The sequence below is a fragment of the Macaca fascicularis genome, chromosome 14 (assembly GCF_037993035.2).
Source record: "Macaca fascicularis isolate 582-1 chromosome 14, T2T-MFA8v1.1".
Classification (NCBI taxonomy): Eukaryota; Metazoa; Chordata; class Mammalia; order Primates; family Cercopithecidae; genus Macaca; species Macaca fascicularis.
In genome coordinates this window covers 82,201,312-82,219,418 of record NC_088388.1, presented here as the reverse complement: position 1 = coordinate 82,219,418, position 18,107 = coordinate 82,201,312, and the positions used below count along the sequence as shown (strand labels likewise).

Genomic DNA, 18,107 nt, shown 5'->3' with positions numbered 1-18,107 from the left:
CCAGCCAAGGAGCCAAAATCTGAAGGTCAGTGACAATTTGACATATATTCAACTATATGAGAAACTCAGTTACTTGACACTAAGGACAATTATTCATATTAAACACTGATTCCATAATTTTTACTGGCAAAAATACACTGGGAATGGAGATCCAATATCAAAGGAATATGTGGTATGCTCTCAAGCAGAGCTGCTCAACTGAATAGAAGACCCAGAACCACCCTCCTTGATTACCTACAGTTATTGCCTTTTCTTGGCCTAATTTAGATTATAGAATTCATTTTCATTTCAGTTTTAGGGCTAACTATTAATATAGCTCTAGCCCCCTCTATCTTCACCCTTCCTCAAGCCAAAGCATTTGGTATGACTTTGAAATTTAATGAAAAAATGACGACCTTTCCATTCATGTTTTCTAATTCTCCTTAATCTTTCCTGCATCTCTATGAAGGTTCCAGTAAGGTACTCTTAGTTTTGGAGTTGTTGTTGTGATTGTATGTAACCTGCATATTTTTCCACAATTTTTCTAACTGGAATTTTTAATATATTTTCTTACAACTTGAAAAATTACTAAACATAAAAACCTTAAATCCTGTTTTCTTATATTTACATAACCAAACATGCACATTACCTCCTACCAGGTACTGCATATCATTAAAGACATAGTAATAAACATATGCAGGAAGTTGTAAGGTTTATAGAATTCATTATCTCTACTACTAGGTTGTAATTTCACAACTGTCATTTACTGAGTGCTTACTTTACGCTAGATTCAAAGTTATCTCTAAAATAACACTACACCCACACCAAGCATTTTGGTGCATGAGAAAAAAATGTGGGCCCAGAAATTATGGAAAACTTCAGATACACCTATAGTATTCAATCACCTATTTGATGTTGATACAAAAATATACAAATAGATCAATGGATAAAATAGTTCAGAATTAAGCCCACACATACATCGAGAACTGATTTTGACAAAGGCAGTGTAGAAATGATAGTCTTTTAAACAAATAGTCTAGAACTGGATATCCATATGCAAAAAAAGAACTTGGACTCATACTTCATATCATATACAAAAATTAACTCAAAATGATCACAGACCCCAATATAAAAGCTAACACTATATAACTTCTAAAAGAAAACATAAAAGAAAAATTTTATGACTTTGTGTTAATCAGACTTCTTTAGATATGACACCAAAATCATAATCCATAAAAGGATAAATTAGTAAGAAATTTTGCTCTTCAAAGACATTAAGAGAATGAAAAAACAAGATACAACTGGTAAGAAAGGGAATCTTTGCAAAGCATATATCTGAGAAAGAACTAGTATCCAGAATATACAAAGAACCTTTAAAACTCAACATCAAGAAAACAATTCAATTTTTTAAAGTGGGCAAAAGATCTGAATAATCACTTCATCGAAGAAAATATACAGATGGCAAGTATGTATATTTAAAACATGCTCAAAATCATTTTTCATTAGAAAATGCAAATTAAAACCACAATGAGCTACCACTACATACCTATTTCATTACTGGAATTAAAAAAAGACCCTAACAATACCAAATGACGGTGAGAATGTGGAACAACAGAAACTGACATCCGTTGCTGACAGAAATGCAATTTTTTTTTTTTTTTTTTTTTTGAGATGGCATCTCGCTCTGTCACCCAGGCTGGAGTGCAGTGGCACGATCTCGGCTCACTGCAAGCTCCACCTCCCGGGTTCACGCCATTCTCCTGCCTCAGCCTCCCGAGTAGCTAGGACTACAGGCGTCTGCCACCACGCCCAGCTAATTTTTTGTATTTTTAGTAGAGATGGGGTTTCACCATGTTAGCCAGGATGGTCTCGATCTCCTGACCTCAAGATCCGCCCGCCTCAGCTGCCCAAAGTGCTGAGAGTACAGGCGTGAGCCATCGCGCCAGGCCAGTTTTTTTTTTTTGAGGGTCTAGCTCTGTGGACCAGGTTGGAGTGCAGTGGTGCAATCTAGGCTCACCACAACCTCCTCCTCCTGGCTTCAAGCAATTCTCCTGCCTTAGCCTCCCAAATAGTAGCTGGGACTACAGGTGCATGCCGCCACACCCGGCTAATTTTTTTATTTTATTTTATTCTATTTTATTTTATTTTATTTTATTTTATTTATTTTATTTTATTTTATTTATTTATTGAGACAGGGTTTCGCTCTTGCTGCCCAGGCTGTGGTGCAATCTCGGCTCATGGCAACCTCCACCTCCTGGGTTCAAGCAATTCTCCTGCCTCAGCCTCCCGAGTAGCTGGGATTACACGCGTGCACCACCATGCTTGGCTAATTTTGTATTTTTAGTAGAGACGCAGTTTCTCCATGTTGGTCAGGCTGACCTCGAACTCCCGACCTCAGGTGATCTGCCCACCTCAGCCTCCCAAAGTGCTGGGATTACAGGCGTGAGCCACCGTGCCCAGCCTGAATTTTTCTTTTTTAGTAGAGATGGGGTTTCACCATGTTGGCCAGGCAGGTCTCAAACTCCTCACCTCAAGTGATCCACTGCCTTGGCCCCCCACAGTGCTGGGATTTCAGGCATGAGCCACCGCACCCAGCCCCTAGAAACGCAAATCTGTATGGCCACTTTGGAAGGCACTTTGGCAGTTTGTTATAAAATTAAACATACACTTTGCATATGGCCCAATAATCCTACTCATAGATTTACCAAATAATTAAAAACATGTTAACACAAAAACCTGTATAGGAATGTTTACAGCAGCTTTATTCATAACCACCAAAAAATGATACAATCAAAATGCCCTTCAACCTGTGAGTGGATAATCGAATTATGGAATGCTATGGAATTCTACTCAGCTGTTAGAAGGAAATGAACTACAATCAAGATGTCCTTCAACCTGTGAGTGGATAATTGAACTATGGAATACTATGGAATTCTACTCATCTGTAAGAAGGAAATGAACTGCTAATACCCATAGATGAATCTCAAAATAATTATGTTGAGTGAAAGAAGCCAGACATAAATATATATTGTATGATTCCATTTATATAAAACTCTAGAAAATGCAAACTAATCTACAGTGACAGGAAGCAGATCAGTGGGAGCAGTCAAAGGGAGAGAGATTATAAAGTGGCAGGAGACTTTGAGGGTGAAGAATATGTTCACTATCTTAATTGTGGTAATGGTTTCACAGGATATGCACATATCAAAACTCATCAGTTGTACCGTACAAATATATGCATTTTATTGTATGTCAATTATACCTTAATAAAGTCATTTTAAACCAATAAAATCGACTTGAGTTGATAATGATCCCAGGTACATGGTACAACAAAACCACACTCCAAGGCATCAAAGAAATTCCATAAACAAAATTGTAGGGAACATGAGCTCACAAACAAAAGTTGCATGGCAACTTAGCAAATGATTGGACCACAGCATACTGTCAAGCCTCATCTGCCATTGTTAGCCCATACTCCTAGTTTAGATTCCAGCTTTCTACTCCACATGCAGTTCTTCAAACATACAAGGTGTTATCTTACAACTCCTCCTTAGGTTTACACTTACGCTTACAAGTATCAACATAAAAGTTTCTTCCTCAAAAAAAAAAGTTTTTTTCTTTGACCTCTATCTAAATTCTGTCCCCATGCAGTTTCCTTCATAACTTTTACCATCCTCTGTATTAAAGTTTCTCCCTTACAACTTTCCAACAGAAAGACTTTTTTCTATGTTCTTAGTGTACCTTACACATACCATGTAATACAGTATAATGATTAGAATTAATAAGAATTTTATTTGCATATTTCTCTCTCCACAATACTGTAAGCTCCTTGAGGGCAGTGACTGTGTCTTCTCCCCTTTGTATTTCTACCACTAATCACAGAACTTGGAACATGGTAAATATATGGGAAGCTGAATGAAAAAACAACCAAATGAACAAACAGATGGACTAAATATTTCTTGAGAACCTAACTTGAATGAGCTGGCTATGTTTAATAATACGTGCTATATTTAATTCAGATGTAAACTGCAAAATATGTTTCAAAATCCATGTCATTTATTTTTCTATTATTAATGCTATTTATTTTTATCACATAGCATTTCTTAACAGGGAATGCTACAGGCATTTGGATGGGACAAATAGTGCATTACTGTTCTGAGCACTGCAGAATATTTAGCATTCCTAGACCTGACCTCCAGTTGGTGAAGGTCTCCTGACCTCCAGTTGGGGGTCTCCTTCCCCAGCATTTCCAAAGACCCCTCCCATGAGAAAAGGGGAAAATATTACCTCCCAGTTGAGAATTACTGCTTTAAAGAGAAAAGCTGATATAATGATGGCTGTAAATTCAGCTTGAAAATTGTCATTCCATCTATATTTGATTGAGTCCTCTAAAATTCCATCAAATCTTCAGAGATTTTTGAGTCCAAGAAAGTATATGCAAAACTTTAAAAGCAAAAGAAAGGAGTAAAGAAGACAGATTTATACCTCTTTGCCACATCACTGGGTCTCTCCCCTGCTTTGTTGATAATATTACTGTCTGCTCCCATTTTAATTAACCATTGCAAACACTCTATGTGGCCTTGTCCAGCAGCTGTTCAAAAAAAGGAAAAAGAACAGGAATTACAAAAAAAGTTATAAGTAACAATTTTCTAAAATTTTGGATAGTACCATTATAGAGTACTTACCTAAGTATTGATCCTTGCAGTAACTGGCAAAAGTACGTTGGGCAAATATTATTTTCTCTATTTCACTTACTTATTCATTAGACAAACATTTAATCAACTGTGTTCAGGCCCCATACAGATAATTTTACATACGGATATAAAAGCTGAAACTCAAAAAGTTTTTTTATGTATTTATTTAAAATCACACAGCTAGTAAAAAGTAGTTTGAAACTAGAACCCAGGCTTTTCTAATACTATCCAGCACTTATCTCCTACTATAAATAGCTTCTAACCAATCTTGTATTTCACAAGAACGTGAGCACATTCTAACCATAAGAACCTACACAGACTTCAAAAAGTCTTGCTTCAGCATATATTTATATGATAGATGTATAGTATATATGTATTCTTCTGATTCTTACAACTCAAAATTTATAGGCCTGTAAAACCACACTTGATTACCTCAACTGTTTACCACCTTTGTCCAAATCTTTACCTCAAAACACATGCTGTCTTTATTGTCACCTTCACAACTCTGCTTAATGTGTCTTCCCACCTAAAGCCAATCACTCAACAATGTGCTCATTTAACCTGTAACTATTCTTCTTTATCCATCTTGAAACTCAAGGAAGCTGAAGAAAACAAACAGAATAGACTTAAAAGAAAGACTTGAGTTTAAGTCTTTTAAACAATAAGATGTGAGGACAAGGCTGTAATCTTCATATCCCCAGAACACAGCAAGTGGCTGCAACTTATAGACCCTCAATAAATGTCTAAATAGAGTTGATGAGTGAATGAATACATTTAAAAAATGAAATCTCAGCTCTGCTATTACTAGCTATATATCTAACCTCAGTCAAGCCACCTGACTTCTCTAAACATCAATTTCCTCATCTTTTACATAGATGATTATTTCATAAGCAAAGCACACTGCTGCTTTATAAAACTGCAGTAAGGATTAAATGTGATAAGAGTTTTTCACTCTGTAAAGTAGTATATAAACATCAGGTATTATTACCAAATCCCTATGAACAGTTCCTCAATAATTTGATCCTTAGCAACTTCTTCACCCTTCAATTCCTATTCCTATGACATGTATTTTAACAACCTAATTATTTTTTGCCATTAATTGCATCCTATCTTAAAAGAAATCTCAGTTCTTTTATGGTATAATTATGTAACTCTTTAACAGTAAGGTCCAGATCTCATTTTGGCTCACAGTACAGGCACATGGTTGGTGCTGAATATGTATACATGACCTTACAAAATGAATCAAAGAGCGAGAACTTTTGGTATTTATTTGGTGCTTTAAAAAGCAAACCCACCTCCATTACTGGCAACAGAGAGGACACAGAGCAATATCAAGGGACTAAATAACCCTATCACTACAGTCCCACAGCCCAGCTGGCAAGTCTGTAAGAACTCTTGTTCTGTTGTCCTCTGCCTCAGAGCCATCTGCCAAATTACAGGCTGGCTTCTGCAGAGTCTGGGGCTTCTCTCTTTCCCACAGAGTCTGGGGCTTCTCTCTCTCCTACAGCCTATCTAACCCACTAACACAGAAACTTCACAATTTCTCAGACTTCTATTAATAACCCCACTTTAGACAAAAATGGCAACATATTGATCTTTCTGTCATTAAGAGTCACAAAATCATATTTATGAGCATGGATAATGCTGAATTTTACAAGACAGAATGAATTTAGCCCAACATTTCATTTTATCACATGGGAAATGTTTAAAAACAGGAGGGAGGGAGGTTAAGTTATATATCTACAATGAAATGCAATAAAAGGATTTACCTAAGATTTTTACTGAATATTGATTAGGATATGTTGACTAATTTGACCAATGTTTTATAAGGAACAAGACAAAATTATACAGGTGTTAGAAATTTTTAAGAAATGACTTGAAATAATTATGATTTAAGAGCAAGTTTAAAAAGGGGAAGTCATAGATCTAAACAATTATTAAATAACTAAGAAGAATGCCTCAATAATAAATACCACAGCTTATCTCCTAAATGCAATTAAAACTAAAGGAAAAGGCAGTCTGACAAAATGTGAGAAACATGAATTAAATTATAAACAGATATCAACTTTTATATGACCAATTTTAGTACAGTATAAACATACAGATGGTACCCAAGAAAAGGCTAATGTCTTAATGTACTTCTGAATGACTGGAGGATCAATGAAAAAATTAAGAAGGAAGTTGAAAAATTTCTTGAAACACATGATAATGGAAACACAACATATAAAAACCTATGAGATACAGCAAAAGCAGTACTAAGAGGCAATATTGTAGTTTTAAGCGCCTACATCAAAAAAGAGAAAAAACTTCAAATAAAAAATCTAATGAGGCCAGGCACTGTGGCTCATGCCTATAATCCCAGCACTTTGGGAGGCCGAAGCGGGTGGATCACCTGAGGTCAGGAGTTCGAAAGCAGCCTGGCCAACATGGTGAAACCCTGTCTCTACTAAAAACACAAAAATTCGTCGGGCATGGTGGTGTGTGCCTGTAATCCCAGCTACTTGGGAGGCTGAGTCAGGAGAATTGCTTGAACCTGGGAGGTGGAGGTTGTACTGAGCCAAGATCGCACCACTGCATTCCAGCATGGGTGACACAGTGAGACTCCATCTCAAAACAAACAAACAAAAAATCTAATGATGCATCTTAACAAGAAAACCAAGAGTAAGCCAAACCCAAAATTAGTAAAAGAAAAGAAACAATAAAGATCAGAGCAGAAATAAATGAAATTAAAATGAAGAAAACAATGCAAAAGATCAATGAAACAGCTGAGTATTTTTCTGAAAAGTTAAACAAAACTGACAAACCTTTATCCAGACTAACTAAGAAAAAAAGAGAGAAGATCCAAACAAATAAAATCAGAAATGAAAATGAGATATTACAACTGATACTGCAGAAATTCAATGGCTCATTAGTGGCTACTCTGAGTAACTATATACCAATAAATTGGAAAATCTAGAAGAAATAAATTCTTAGACACATCCGACCTACCAAGATTGAACCGGGAAGAAACCCAAAACTTGAACAGACCAATAATGAGTAATGATATCAAAGCCATAATAGAAAGTCTCCCAGTAAAAAAAAAAAAAAAAAAAAAAAAAAAAGCCCAGAACCTGATGGCTTCACTGCTGAATTCTATCAAACATTTAAAGAAGAACTAATACCAATCCTACTCAAACTATTCTGAAAAATATAAGGGAAAGGAATACTTCCAAACCCATTCTACAAGGCCAGTATTACCCAGACTCCAAAACCAGACAAAGACACATCAAAAAATAAAACTACAAGCCAATATATCTGATGAATATTGATGCAAAAATCATCAACAAAATACTAGCAAACCAAATCCAACAATATATTAGAAAGATCATTTCATTATCACCAAGCAGGATTTACCCCACGATGCACAGATGATTCAACATATGCAAATCATATGATACATACCGATAGAATGAAGAACAGAAACCATATGATCATTTCAACTGATGCTGATAAAAGCACCTGACAAAATTCAACATCCCTTCTTAATAAAAACCCTCAAAAACTGGGTGTAGAAGGGACATACCTCACCATAATAAAAGTCATATATGACAGACCTACAGCTAGTATACTACTGAATATGAAAGCCCTTCCTTTGAGACCTGGAACACAAGGATGCCCACTTTCTATTATTCAACACAGTACTGGAAGTCCCAGCTAGAGCAATCAGACAAGAGAAAGAAACAAAGGGCATCCAAATTGGAATGGAAGAAGTCAAATTATCCCCGTTTACTAATGATATAATCTTATATTTGGAAAAACCTAAAGACCCCACACAAAAAGACCTATTAGAATTGATAAGCAAATTTAGTAAAGTTGCAGAACATGAAATCAACATACGAAAATCAGTAGCATTTCTATATGCCAACATTGAACAATCCAAAAAAGAAATCAAAAAAGTAATCCCATTTATAATAGCCATAAATAAAATTAAATACCTAGGAATTAACCAAAGAAGTAAGGGATTTATATAGTGAAAACTATAAAACATTGATGAAAGAAACTGAAGAGGATATCAAAAAATGGAAAGATATTCCATGTTCATGGACTGGAAGAATCAATATTGTTAAAATGTCCATACTATTCAAAACAATCTACAGATTCATTGCAATCCCTATCAAAATACCAATGATATTCTGCACAGAAATAGAAAAAAAAAAAAAAAAAAAAAAAAAACCTAAAATTTATATGGAACCACAAAAGACCCAGAATAGCCAAAGCTATCTTAAGCAAAAAGAACAAAACTGAAGGAATCACATTACCTAATTTCAAATTATACTATAGGGCTATAGTAACCAAACAGCATGATACTGGCATAAAAACAGACACATAAACCAATGGAACAGAATAGAAAACCCAGAAACAAACACACCTACAGTGAACTCATTTTTGACAAAGATGCCAAGAACATACACTGGGAAAAAGAAAGTCTCTTCAATAAATGGTGCTGGAAAAAAACTGGATATCCATATGCAGAAGAAAAAAAACCAGACCCCTATCTCTCACCAGATACAAAAATCAAGTCAAAATGGAATAAAGACTTAAATCTAGGACCTCAAACTATGAAACTACTAAAAGAAAACATTGGGGAAACTCTCCAGGACATTGGTCTGGAGAGTTTTGAGCAACACCCCACAAGCACAGGCAACCAAAGCAAACATGGACAAATGGGATCACATCAAGTTAAAAAGCTTCTGCACTGCAAAGGAAACAACCCACAAAGTGAAGAGATAACCCACAGAATGGGAGAAAATATTTGCAAACTACCCATCCAACAAAGGATTAATAACCAAAATACATAAGAAACTCAACTCTATAGGAAAAACTCTAACAATCTGATTGTTTGTTGTTGTTGTTGTTGTTGTTGTTGTTGTTACAGAGTCTCGCTCTGTCACCCAGGCTGGAGTGCAGTGGCGAGATCTTGGCTCACTGCAAGCTCCACCTCCCGGGTTCACACCATTCTCCTGTCTCAGCCTCCCAAGTAGCTGGGACTATAGGCACCCGCCACCACGCCCAGCTAATTTTTTGTATTTTTAGTAGAGACAGGGTTTCACCGTGTTAGCCAGGATGGTCTTGACCTCCTGACCTCATCATCCACCCGCCTCGGCCTCCCAAAGTGCTGGGATTATAGGCGTGAGCCACCGTGCCCAGACCAATAATCTGATTTTTAAATGAGCAAAAGATCTGAACAGACATTTCTAAAAGAAGACATGCAAATGGCAAACAGACACATGAAAAGGTACTCAGCATCATGGATCATCAAAGAAATGAAATCGAAACTACAAATAAGATATCATCTCCCCCCAGTTAAAATGACTTATATCCAAAAGGCAGGCAATAACAAACGCTGGTGAGGATGTGGAGAAAAGGGAACCCTCGTACACTGTTGGTGAGAATGTAAATTTGTACAGCCACCATGAAGAACAGTTTGGAGGTTTCTCAGAAAACTAAAAATAGAGCTACCACACAATCCAGCTATCCCACTGCTGGGTATATGCCCAAAAGAAAGGAAATCAGTATATCACCTTCACTCCTATGTTTGTTGCAGCACTGTTCACAATAGCTAAGATTTGGAAGATTTGGAAACAATCTAAGTGTCCACCAACAGATAAATGGATAAAGAAATGTGGTACATATACACAATGGAGTACTAATCCGCCATAAAAAAAAAAAAAGACTAAGATTAGCCGGGCGCAGTGTTTCACACCTGTAATACCAGCACTTTGGGAGGCTGAGGCAGGCGGATCACGAGGTCAGGGAAACAAGACCACCCTGGCTAACATGATAAAATCTTGTCTCTACTGAAAATACAAAAAATTAGCAGGGCGTGGTGGCACACCCCTGTAGTCCCAGCTACTCAGGTGGCTGAGGCAGAAGAATTGCTTGAATCCAGGAGACAGAGGTTGCAGTGAGCCGAAATTGCGCCACTGCACTCCAGCCTGGGCGAGAGAGCAAGACTCTGTCTCAAACAACAACATGGATAGAACTGGAGATCATCATGTTAAGTGAAATAAGTCAGGCACACAAAGACAAACTTTGCATGTTCTCAGCTATTTGTGGGATCTAAAAATCAAAACAATTGATCTCATGGACATAAAGAGTAGAAGGATGGTTACCAGAGACTGGGAAAGGTAGTAGGGGAGTCAGAGGGAGGTAGGGATGGTTAAAGGGTACCAAAAAATAGAAAGCATGGGACTGCATGTAGTGGCTCATGCCTGTAATCCTAGCACTCTGGAAGACCAAGGCAGGCGGATCACTTGAGTCAGGAGTTTGAGGCCAGCCTGGGCAACATGGCAAAACCCTGTCTCTACAAACAATACAAAAAATTAGCCAGGCATAGTAGCATGTGCCTGTAGTCCCAGCTACTCAGGATGCTGAAGTGAGAGGATCCCCTGAGCCCAGGATGTCAAAGCTGCAGTGAGTCGTGATCGCCCCATTGCACTCAAGCCTGGGCAACAGAGTGAGACTATCTGATAGCACAACAGGGTGACTATAGTCAATAATAACTTAATTATACATTTTTAAATAACTAAAAGAAGGTAACTGGATTGTTTATAACACAAAGGATAAATGCTTGAGGGGATGGATACCCCAATCTCCGTGATGTGACTATTTCATGTTCCACGTCTGTATCAAAACATCTCACATACCCCATAAATATATACACCTACTATGTACCCACAAAATTTAAAAAGAAAAAAACGATAAATGTCCCCATCCCCCTCCACCACACCATCTGATCCACTCCTAGCCGTAGGTATACTTGATGGATGGACTCATGAAGAGAGGGTGAAAAGCAAACTCTTTTGGCTCCTCATCACGTTCACCTTCCCACCTTCCAACATCTATATTAAAAACACCTTGTTGTTGTAGAACAGTCTCTTTAGAACCTGCTTCCAGATCCCTCATTTCTCTCTCAGTTCAAGTGGTGAAGAAATGACTAGGACAGGCTAAAAACTAGCCATCAATGAAATTTAATTTACTGTCCCCACAAAGATGCACTACGAGCACCATGAGTGAGCCTATCTTTTGCTACTGTGTCTAAATAACACTCCCACACACACATTAGCAATCAAAAACATATCTAGGATATGAAATGGGGACTGTAAAATGGATGTGTTATAGGAGGAATTGTGTTCCCCTCAAAATTCATATGTTGAAGTCCTAAACTCCAGTACCTCAGAATGCAACTGTATTTGGAGATAGGGCCTTTAAAGTGGTAACTAAGGAAAAATAAGGTGATGTAGGTGGGCCCTAATCCAATTTGACTAATTTACTTACAAGAGGAGGAAATCAGGACACAAATATGGTCATGCACAGAGGAAAGACTATGTGAGGGTATAGCAAGAAGGCAGCAGGCCTTCTATAAGCCAAAGAGAGAAGCCTCAAAAGAAACCAAACCTGCTGCCACCTTCATCTCAGACTTCCAGCCTCCAGAATTCTGAGAAAATAAATTTATGTTGTTTAAGCCATCCAGTCTGCAGCATTTTGTTATATCAGCCCTAGTAAACTCATACAGGGGTTTTGCTCCAAGAAACCACATTAAAAAAAAAAAAACTTGGGGGCGGAGCAAGATGGCCGAATAGGAACAGCTCCAGTCTCCAGCTACCAGCGCCAGCAACACAGAAGACAGGTGATTTCTGCATTTTCAACTGAGGTACTGGGTTCATCTCACTAGGGAGTGCCAGACAATCAGTGCTGGTCAGCTGCTGCAGGCCAACCAGTGACAGCTGAAGCAGGGCGAGGCATCGCCTCACCTGGGAAGCGCAAGGGGGAAGGGAATCTCTTTTCCTAGCCAGGGGAACTGAGACACACAACACCTGGAAAATAGGGTAACTCCCACCCCAATACTGCACTTTACCAAGGGTCTTAGCAAACGGGCACACCAGGAGATTATATCCCACACCTGGCCAGGAGGGTCGCACGCCCACGGAGCCTCCCTCATTGCTAGCACAGCAGTCTGCCATCTAACCTCAAGGCAGCAGCGAGGCTGGGGGAGGGGCACCCGCCATTGCTGAGGCTTAAGTAGGTAAACAAAGCTGCTGGGAAGCTCGAACTGGGTGGAGCTCACAGCAGCTCAAGTAGGCCTGCCTCTGTCTGTAGACTCCACCTCTGGGGACAGGGCACAGATAAACAACAACAACAACAACAACAACAAAAGGCAGCAGAAACCTCTGCAGATGCAAACGACTCTGTCTGACAGCTTTGAAGAGAGCAGTGGATCTCCCAACACGGAGGTTGAGATCTGAGAAGGGACAGACTGCCTGCTCAAGTGGGTCCCTGACCCCTGAGTAGCCTAACTGGGAGACATCCCCCACTAGGGGCAGACCGACACCCAACACCTCACACGGTGGAGTACACCCCTGAGAGGAAGCTTCCAAAGCAAGAATCAGACAGGTACACTCACTGTTCAGCAATATTCTATCTTCTGCAGCCTCTGCTGCTGATACCCAGGCAAACAGGGTCTGGAGTGGACCTCAAGCAATCTCCAACAGACTTACAGCTGAGGGTCCTGAATGTTAGAAGGAAAACTAACAAACAGGAAGGACACCCACACCAAAACCCCATCAGTACGTCACCATCATCAAAGACCAGAGGCAGATAAAACCATAAAGATGGGGAAAAAGCAGGGCAGAAAAGCTGGAAATTCAAAAAATAAGAGCGCATCTCCCCCTGCAAAGGAACGCAGCTCATCGCCAGCAACGGATCAAAGCTGGATGGAGAATGACTCTGACGAGTGATGAGAGAAGAAGGCTTCAGTCCATCAAACTTCTCAGAGCTAAAGGAGGAATTACATACCCAGCGCAAAGAAACTAAAAATCTTGAAAAAAGAGTGGAAGAATTGATAACTATAATAATTAATGCAGAGAAGGCCATAAACAAACTGACAGAGATGAAAACCATGACACGAGAAATACGTGACAAATGCACAAGCTTCAGTAACTGACTTGATCAACTGGAAGAAAGAGTATCAGCAATTGAGGATCAAATGAATGAAATGAAGCGAGAAGAGAAATCTAAAGAAAAAAGAAGAAAAAGAAATGAACGAAGCCTGCTAGAAGTATGGGATTATGTACGTCTGATTCGGGTGCCTGATTCGGGTGCCTGAAAGTGTCTGATTCGGGTGCCTGAAAGTGAGGGGGAAAATGGAACAAAGTTGGAAAACACTCTTCAGGATATCATCCAGGAGAACTTCCCCAACCTAGTAGGGCAGGCTAACATTCAAATTCAGGAAATATAGAGAACGCCACAAAGATACTCCTCGAGAAGAGCAACTCCAAGACACATAATTGCCAGATTCACCAAAGTTGAAATGAAGGAAAAAATCTTAAGGGCAGCCAGAGATAAAGGTCGGGTTACCCACAAAGGGAAGCCCATCAGACTAACAGCAGATCTCTCGGCAGAAACTCTACAAGCCAGAAGAGAGTGGGGGCCAATATTCAACATTCTTAAAGAAAAGAATTTTAAACCCAGAATTTCATATCCAGCCAAACTAAGTTTCATAAGTGAAGGAGAAATAAAATCCTTTACAGATAAGCAAATGCTGAGAGATTTTGTCACCACCAGGCCTGCCTTACAAGAGACCCTGAAGAAAGCACTAAACATGGAAAGGAACAACCGGTACCAGCCATTGCAAAAACATGCCAAAATGTAAAGACCATCGATGCTAGGAAGAAACTGTGTCAACTAACGAGCAAAATAACCAGTTAATATCATAATGACAGGATCAAGTTCACACATAACAATATTAATCTTAAATGTAAATGGACTAAATGGTCCAATTAAAAGACACAGACTGGCAAACTGGATAAAGAGTCAAGACCATCAGTTTGCTGTATTCAGGAGACCCATCTCATATGCAGAGACACACATAGGCTCAAAATAAAGGGATGGAGGAAGATCTACCAAGCAAATGGAGAACAAAAAAAAAGCAGGGGTTGCAATCCTAGTCTCTGATAAAACAGACTTTAAACCATCAAAGATCAAAAGAGACAAAGAAGGCCATTACATACTGGTAAAGGGAATCAATTCAAAGGGAAGAGCTAACTATCCTAAATATATATGCACCCAATACAGGAGCACCCAGATTCATAAAGCAAGTCCTTAGAGACTTACAAGAGACTTAGACTCCCATACAATAATAATGGGAGACTTCAACACCCCACTGTCAACATTAGACAGATCAACAAGACAGAAAGTTAACAAGGATATCCAGGAATTGAACTCATCTCCGCACCAAGCAGACCTAATAGACATCTACAGAACTCTCCACCCCAAATCAACAGAATATACATTCTTCTCAGCACCACATCACACTTATTCCAAAATTGACCACATAATTGGAAGTAAAGCACTCCTCAGCAAATGTACAAGAACAGAAATTATAACAAACTGTCTCTCAGACCACAGTGCAATCAAACTAGAACTCAGGACTAAGAAACTCAATCAAAACCGCTCAACTACATGGAAACTGAATAACGTGCTCCTGAATGACTACTGGGTAAATAACGAAATGAAGGCAGAAATAAAGATGTTCTTTGAAACCAATGAGAACAAAGATACAACATACCAGAATCTCTGGGACACATTTAAAGCAGTGTGTAGAGGGAAATTTATAGCACTAAATGTCCACAAGAGAAAGCTGGAAAGATCTAAAATTGACACTCTAACATCACAATTAAAAGAACTAGAGAAGCAAGAGCAAAAACATTCAAATGCTAGCAGAAGGCAAGAAATAACTAAGATCAGAGCAGAACTGAAGGAGACAGAGACACAAAAAACTCTCCAAAAAATCAATGAATCCAGGAGCTGGTTTTTTGAAAAGATCAACAAAATTGATAGACCACTAGCAAGACTAATAAAGAAGAAAAGAGAGAAGAATCAAATAGACGCAATAAAAAATGATAAAGGGGATATCACCACTGACCCCACAGATATACAAACTACCATCAGAGAATACTATAAACACCTCTATGCTAATAAACTAGAAAATCTAGAAGAAATGGATAATTTCCTGGACACTTACACTCTCCCAAGACTAAACCAGGAAGAAGCTGAATCCCTGAATAGACCAATATCAGGCTCTGAAACTGAGGCAGTGATTAATAGCCTACCAACCAAAAAAAGTCCAGGACCAGACGGATTCACAGCTGAATTCTACCAGAGGTACAAGGAGGAGCTAGTACCATTCCTTCTGAAACTATTCCAATCAATAGAAAAAGAGGGAATCCTCCCTAACTCATTTTATGAGGCCAACATCATCCTGATACCAAAACCTGGCAGAGACACAACAAAAAAAGAGAATTTTAGACCAATATCCCTGATGAACATCAATGCAAAAATCTTCAATAAAATACTGGCAAACCTGATCCAGCAGCACATCAAAAAGCTTATCCACCATGATCAAGTGGGCTTCATCCCTGGGATGCAAGGCTGGTTCAACATACACAAATCAATAAACGTAATCCAGCATATTAGCAGAAACAAAGACAAAAACCACATGACTATCTCAATAGATGCAGAAAAGGCCTTTGACAAAATTCAACAGCCCTTCATGCTAAAAACCCTCAATAAATTCGGTATTGATGGAATGTATCTCAAAATAATAAGAGCTATTTATGACAAACCCACAGCCAATATCATACTGAATGGGCAAAAACTGGAAAAATTCCCTTTGAAAACTGGCACAAGACAGGGATGCCCTCTCTCACCACTCCTATTCAACATAGTGCTGGAAGTTCTGGCTAGGGCAATCAGGCAAGAGAAAGAAATCAAGGCTATTCAGTTAGGAAAAGAAGAAGTCAAATTGTCCCTCTTTGCAGATGACATGATTGTATATTTAGAAAACCCCATCATCAGCCCAAAATCTCCTTAAGCTGATAAGCAACCTCAGCAAAGTCTCAGGATACAAAATCAATGTGCAAAAATCACAAGCATTCTTACACACCAGTAACAGACAAACAGAGAGCCAAATCATGAATGAACTTCCATTCACAATTGCCTCAAAGAGAATAAAATACCTAGGAATCCAGCTTACAAGGGATATAAAGGACCTCTTCAAGGAGAACTACAAATCACTGTTCAGTGAAATAAAAGAGGACACAAACAAATGGAAGAACACACCATGCTCATGGATAGGAAGAATCAATATCATGAAAATGGCCATACTGCCCAAAGTAATTTATAGATTCAATGCCATCCCCATCAAGCTACCAATGAGTTTCTTCACAGAATTGGAAAAAACTGCTTTAAAGTTCATATGGAACCAAAAAAGAGCCCGCATTGCCAAGACAATCCTAAGTCAAAAGAACAAAGCTGGAGGCATCACACTACCTGACCTCAAACTATACTACAAGGCTACAGTAACCAAAACAGCATGGTACTGGTACCAAAACAGAGATACAGACCAATGGAACAGAACAGAGTCCTCAGAAATAATACCACACATCTACAGCCATCTGATCTTTGACAAACCTGAGAAAAACAAGAAATGGGGAAAGGATTCCCTATTTAATAAATGATGCTGAGAAAATTGGCTAGCCATAAGTAGAAAGCTGAAACTGGATCCTTTCCTTACTCCTTATACAAAAATTAATTCAAGATGGATTAGAGACTTAAATGTTAGACCTAATACCATAAAAACCCTAGAAGAAAACCTAGGTAATACCATTCAGGACATAGGCATGGGCAAGGACTTCATGTCTAAAACACCAAAAGCAACGGCAACAAAAGCCAAAATTGACAAATGGGATCTAAACTAAAGAGCTTCTGCACAGCAAAAGAAACTACCATCAGAGTGAACAGGCAACCTACAGAATGGGAGAAAATTTTTGCAATCTACTCATCTGACAAAGGGCTAATATCCAGAACCTACAAAGAGCTCAAACAAATTTACAAGAAAAAAACAAACAACCCCATCAAAAAGTGGGCAAAGGATATGAACAGACATTTCTCAAAAGAAGACATTCATACAGCCAACAGACACATGAAAAAATGCTCATCATCCCTGGCCATCAGAGAAATGCAAATCAAAACCTCAATGAGATACCATCTCACGCCAGTTAGAAAGGCAATCATTAAAAAGTCAGGAAACAACAGGTGCTGGAGAGGATGTGGAGAAATAGGAACACTTTTACACTGTTGGTGGGACTGTAAACTAGTTCAACCATTATGGAAAACAGTATGGCGATTCCTCAAGGATCTAGAACTAGAAGTACCATATGACCCAGCCATCCCATTACTGGGTATATACCCAAAGGATTATAAATCATGCTGCCATAAAGACACATGCACACATATGTTTATTGCAGCAAACATACATGTTTGCAAAGACCTGGAATCAACCCAAATGTCCATCAGTGACAGACTGGATTAAGAAAATGTAGCACATATACACCA

At 38.7% G+C, this 18,107-nt stretch overlaps 1 protein-coding gene across 17 annotated transcripts in view; it reads right to left on the bottom strand.

Moving 5' to 3' along the window:
- The window catches only part of ANKRD42 (ankyrin repeat domain 42), a 196,541-nt gene that overhangs the window by 144,402 nt on the left and 34,032 nt on the right, over positions 1-18,107 (bottom strand). For all 17 annotated transcript variants that reach the window (XM_074014921.1, XM_074014922.1, XM_005579229.4 and 14 more), the window contains one exon: positions 4,465-4,570. In XM_074014921.1, coding sequence (XP_073871022.1) covers positions 4,465-4,570 — 106 coding nt within the window. The remainder of the gene's footprint in view (positions 1-4,464; positions 4,571-18,107) is intronic.